Here is a 5,370-nt window from a genome sequence, read left to right on the forward strand (position 1 = left end):
GCTTAAGTCAATACACTTAAGAAAAATAAAAAAAAACTAAACAAGAATATATTGACATTGTTCTGGTGAACTGCCAGGAAGCCACTCCCCTCTGCCAATCTCCTCGGCTGCTTCTTTCTGCTCTGCCTGCTGGAGATGGGAACCAGGCGGACCCAATCTCTGGCTATTAAAGAGTGTATTTTTGGTGTGGCTGACCTCTCACTCTTGTTTGAGGAAGTAGCACAGCATGCAAGCCAAAAAGTTGTGGTAGTACATGCAAAGTGCAAACCCTGCAAAAACTTTCTAAGAACTGTGAAGGACAGCCAGTAAGCTGATTACAGTTGCTCATTCACATGGACTGACCCTCATTATCTCTTTGATTGTTTAATATTATTAAAAGGGAAAAAAATACACTTGGTGTTTATTAGTTAAATGTGAAAAAATCTTGATAAAAATGCTAATTTATTAATTGCTGTTTAACTTCACTATATAATACTTAATGTTTATTATTGTTTATGATTAAATTATTTAGATTGGTTAAAATTGATTTTATTTTTTTTGTCTTGTTGACTTCTCAATGTAATTAGATGTTTTGTCTCTTTTGAGGGTTTTCACCTGTGTGACTAGAGGAAAATGATGACCATCATAATAAAGATGAATAAAATGAAGACTCCTTGAGTGTATGCCAGTTATGTTTAACAGAAGAGACTTCCCTTTCAAGTGGGGATTGCACATCTAAAGATCAAATCTAAACAAAAAACTTGACAGACACATCAAAAACAAAATGACCAGTAAAAATGAAACATTGCGTATCAATAATTGTTTGGATTACTAGCGTATAATTCAGTATAATAAACAAATCTATAAACAACCAGTAAAAATTTGGCTTTTGTTTAATTATAGTTTTAAGACAAATTGTATGTATTTCCAAGCAGAATAGCGTTATTTGTATGCTTTGGGTTTAATTAGATTTTAAAAAACACACAAGAAAATTTATCTTGTAAAAGTACTGTTCAAAGGAAAAAAAAAAAGTTACAGATCATTATTGTATATAGTATATGTTGTATAGTATTCTAGTAGATTTGTACATGTACTAGTATTGTAATAGGTTTGTTTTGTTTCTAAATAATACAGTTTCTTTGTGTGTGTTTTTATAAAACCCTAAACATATTGAGCAAAAGGGTTTTTACTCAGGGGATGAGTAAGGAAGACAGAGTATATTTAGCGATAACCAATCAGATGCATAGACTTCTCGATTACCACACCTCCTTTTTTACTTAAAGATAAACAAGTGTCCAAATGAAGACACTGTGAAGATGATTCTCCTCTGGGTCACACTGCTTCTTGTTCATCAAGGACGTAAGTTCTACTAGATAAATACATATCTTATTTACAAGTCTACTTAATGTTTTGTTAGAAATATTTACCTTTAAAATTGTTTAAAAAAAAAATTGCACGGCACTGTAACTTTATTTTTCTTTCTAAATCTGTTCTTATAAAGGCACATTAGTTCCAGTGATCACAGTAACTCTTGGTGAACCTGCAACCTTGACATGTGATTTACCAAAAGAATGGTTGGGAATTAAAAGTATTCACTGGTACAAGCAGAGTACTGGAGATACTCTGAGGGTGATCACAATGCTGCGAAAAAACACAGCCCCTAAATATGGACCAGGGGTTTTAGCCTCAAGACTGGAGATAACGTATTTAGAGAAAGTCAGTAATCTCACAATTTTGAGGACCACTGAAGAAGATGAGGGAATGTATCACTGTGCAGTCCTTGATTGGACTGAGAATACGTGGAGTGGAACCTATTTGTCACTGAGAGGTATATATGTTTCTACTTTTTTTATACTCCGACCTTGTATTAACAGTTTAGTCCTAAATACCTGGAATATTTGAATGGAAAGTTTGTTTTTATTTTTATTTTTTTCATTTAATAGTATTTAATAGTTTAATAGTGTTTCTTCTGACTTAAACTTAAATCAACCGTTTAAAGAGGTTTAAGCAAAATCCTAATTTAAATCTGCTACAAAATCTGTCAGCACTCTTATGATCAAAATACCAGTGGAAACAACCAGGGATGTCCCAATGCAACTTTTTCATTTCTGATATGATACCAATATTCCAGCCAATATTGACCCAATACTACATTAGCATAAGTTATGCAAACCTTTTTAACTTATTTTGTATAGTAGAATGTTAGAAAAGGCTTGATCAAGTGACACTAATTAAGCCTTACTAAAACAGAGAACCATTGTCAACAACAAAAGGTATAAAAACAATTTACCCATGTATTATTGTACCAATATCTGATTTTAACACCCCTAGAAACACTTAAAAGCAATTAATGCAATGCTTTGGTTATTAAGAAGGTTATACATATTTTCTATGTTTTTATGATCCCTTTTACATATTCTTTTAAACATTTTTTTTGTAGAAAAACTCTTTACTCTAAGTACCATAATATTTTTGAAGACAACAAATATAACAATACTTTGCAAGGGTAGTTTGTTTTTTAAGGCAAAGCCGAGGTAAAATTATTCCTGTGTAGATTAAGAGTATTGTATAGTACACAAAAAGAAAAAAAGCTAGTCTCACGTCTACTTGCTCTCTTAGAAACAAAAATAATAAATTTTTTCACTGTTGTATTATTTTGCATGTTTCTAATGTTACTTTGTGCCACACAGGAAATATCAAGAAAACAATAAACTACACAATTGTGCAGAGATCAAGAACCGCAAATACAGTAAATGTGGAAGAAACTGAAACTCTGGAGTGTTCAATTCTGTCTGGCTCTCAGACCAAGACTTGTCCAGGAGAGCTCCAGGTGTTCTGGTTTAGAGCCAGATCAAGTAATTCTTACCCAGAAATTGTATTCACCAGTGGAGTCCCTCAGGATGTTTGTATGAAGAAACATGATAGAAAATGTGTTTATAGCTTCTCTAAGAATGTCAGTATCTCTGAGACTGGGACATACTACTGTGCCCTAGCCACATGTGGAGAAATATTATTTGGTGATGGGACTACTCTTGGAGTTGGTAAGATTTTTATTTTTCTACCCAAGTTGAAATGTTCATTTAAAACATCTCTTAAAAAGTTTTTTTTGTTTGTTTCTTTTCTAGATCAATCTTTAAACTCTTCATTTATCACACTGGTGACTCTAAAAATTTGCTTGATTATTTCTGTTATTTTACATATTACAATTGCATGCTACCTATCCATTAAAAAAGCCAAGAAACAGATTAAAGGTGAGGTTTATTTATTGAATTCAGTCTAAAGGTCTTCTATTTGTTTGACGTATTATTCCTAATGACTTTATGCTTGGGATTACAGTACATACCGTTCCATTAAAGACAGAAAAAAAAAAAATCAGATGCCAGTAAAATAAATTGAAATTGAGCAAAGTACTAATAAATAAAAATGCAAAATAACCGAAATCACGACACCGATTTTGTATATATGTTTTTACAGTATATGCAGCCTGGTGGAGCTCCTGAACTAAATTTTTGTTGAGCAACACTTTGAGGCAATCACTGAAATCATGTGTTTTCTGTAATGTTCAGTAAATCTTCTCTAAGAATTCGGAACCTTTTAACATGTATATTGATTCACTGTTCATGAGCAGGGTACTTTTGTTTTAAGTCATAGGGAAGTCATATTTAAATGTCAAATCATTCTGGCTTAAACATATATATAAATATACTCTTTATCAGACCTTATTGACCCAAAAGTTAGAAAATTCTATTTAAAAAAAAAATCCTATCTTAAAATCTGTGTTTTTTATTTTTTTGTTTTATGCAGGCCAGGTGTCATATGTCAGCTTGTACACCTAAATTCGGCCAATCACATATTAACGGTCATATGTCAATAAATTTTTTCAGTCATAGCATCTTGATTCATATGTCACAGCTAATACACGCAACGGTAGAAATAAGAATCATTTACTTTATATCTCAGTGTTCACGGGGATGGACATCTGTGTCTTCAGCAGGCGTAAAGCTAACAGAAGTGGCAGCGCTGTGAGGCAAGGGCTCAAACATGTACGGCTGTAAGCCTTCTACACCAAACAAAGCTTCTGCCGCCCTGGCGTCCCCTTCCACAACAACTGTGTCCCTGCTTTCCTCCTCTAAATAAAAAATTATGACGAAGGAGGCTAATCCTAGGACCTCCAACACAAAACCCTCCTCATCTTGCATGTCCTTAGCGATCCTTGACAGTGTCATTGCTAAGGGCTACTTGGTCCCAATGTAATTTCCCATCGGGAACCTACTAGCTCTTAGTTGCTAACTGGTCAGCAAGATGCTTCCGAGATACCAGCCACAACCAACTTGCTTGCGAACCTTCCGCCACAACAATCCCGACCTTATGATAATTGACAAAACACATTTACTTTATTCACACGTGTAAAGTCTGCACCACTCGGGACAATTCGGAACTGCAAACGTTGGAACAGCCGGTTCCATATGACTCTAAACAAAAATAAAAAAATAAACATTCTTTTTGTGGCTAAATTATCATTTAGTAATTTAGGTTTTCCTCTTACTTTTTTGAAATATTTCAGTCTGATTACTTCCAATCTTATAGAAAAATTTATTAAATGTGTTATTTTGTTTAAGGCAAAAAATCAAGCCACGGACATGATGTTGGCCAAAAGGAAGACCATATTGTATGTACTCCTATAGAACAAAAACAGTCTTTTATTGACATAAGATGTTTCTAGGGACTTCAATTTTATTCTTTTTTTTTCTATGCATAGGATGAAGATAGAAATGACCTGGACTACGCAGCACTGCAGTTTCCAGGAAGCAAAGCAACCATTAGATGTATTAAGAAAAATATGGATGAAAGTGTTTATTCACAAGTAAAATGATATCCTATTTCTTTATGTATTTAGTTTAATCTTTGGTTTGCGTTTTCATAAGTACATTTTGAGCTAATTTAACCCTTTGTTATGGAGCAATTTTATCTTAAAAAAAAGGAACGTTTATGTTTTTACTTACTTTTTATGATAGTTTAAAAGTACCTGTTTGTACTTATGTTATAACAATGCTGAAATTAACTATTTTATTCAGTGAATAGAAGTCTACAGAGCAACATATGTTAAGCAAAACTCAGCAGACATAGTGGCTCACAAGCATTAGTGCAGTTTTGCTTTTTTCATGCTTGTTGTTTAGACTCACATATTGAATGAGGGAACTAAGATCCCCATTATACTGTTAAGATTATTATCATTGATGATGTTTGAGTTTATTACACCTTGTTATTGGCTGCCTGTTGCATGTCAGAACTCATGTTTTCCACAATAGTTTATCAGCTTAAGACATTTCCTCTGATACAGTTATAATCTTCATTTCTTACGTGGCAAATATTTGAGAATGACATCAGTGT

At 33.2% G+C, this 5,370-nt stretch overlaps 1 protein-coding gene across 1 annotated transcript; it reads left to right on the forward strand.

Annotated features, from left to right (window-relative positions):
* The first annotated feature begins 1,637 nt into the window (after positions 1 to 1,637).
* On the forward strand, positions 1,638 to 5,149 carry LOC107104064. Its single transcript, XM_015403976.1, has 5 exons — positions 1,638 to 1,807; positions 2,670 to 3,020; positions 3,105 to 3,230; positions 4,599 to 4,648; positions 4,739 to 5,149. Exons 1-5 carry the CDS (start codon positions 1,741 to 1,743, stop codon positions 4,850 to 4,852), a joined length of 708 nt encoding a protein of 235 aa, XP_015259462.1. The 5' UTR covers positions 1,638 to 1,740; the 3' UTR covers positions 4,853 to 5,149.
* Positions 5,150 to 5,370: the final 221 nt, after the last annotated feature.

This window comes from Cyprinodon variegatus, unplaced genomic scaffold (genome assembly GCF_000732505.1).
Source record: "Cyprinodon variegatus isolate N-32 unplaced genomic scaffold, C_variegatus-1.0 Scaffold1603, whole genome shotgun sequence".
Taxonomy (NCBI): Eukaryota; Metazoa; Chordata; class Actinopteri; order Cyprinodontiformes; family Cyprinodontidae; genus Cyprinodon; species Cyprinodon variegatus.

What these genes read in the sequence shown, in the direction of transcription:
- LOC107104064 (XM_015403976.1), top strand. Translation starts at nt 1,741, where the DNA reads ATGTATCACTGTGCAGTCCTTGATTGGACTGAGAATACGTGGAGTGGA. An exon ending in AACCTATTTGTCACTGAGAG is followed by an intron (nt 1,808 to 2,669) that starts GTATATATGTTT and finishes TGTGCCACACAG; the next exon opens with GAAATATCAAGAAAACAATA. An exon ending in GCCAAAAGGAAGACCATATT is followed by an intron (nt 4,649 to 4,738) that starts GTATGTACTCCT and finishes TTCTATGCATAG; the next exon opens with GATGAAGATAGAAATGACCT.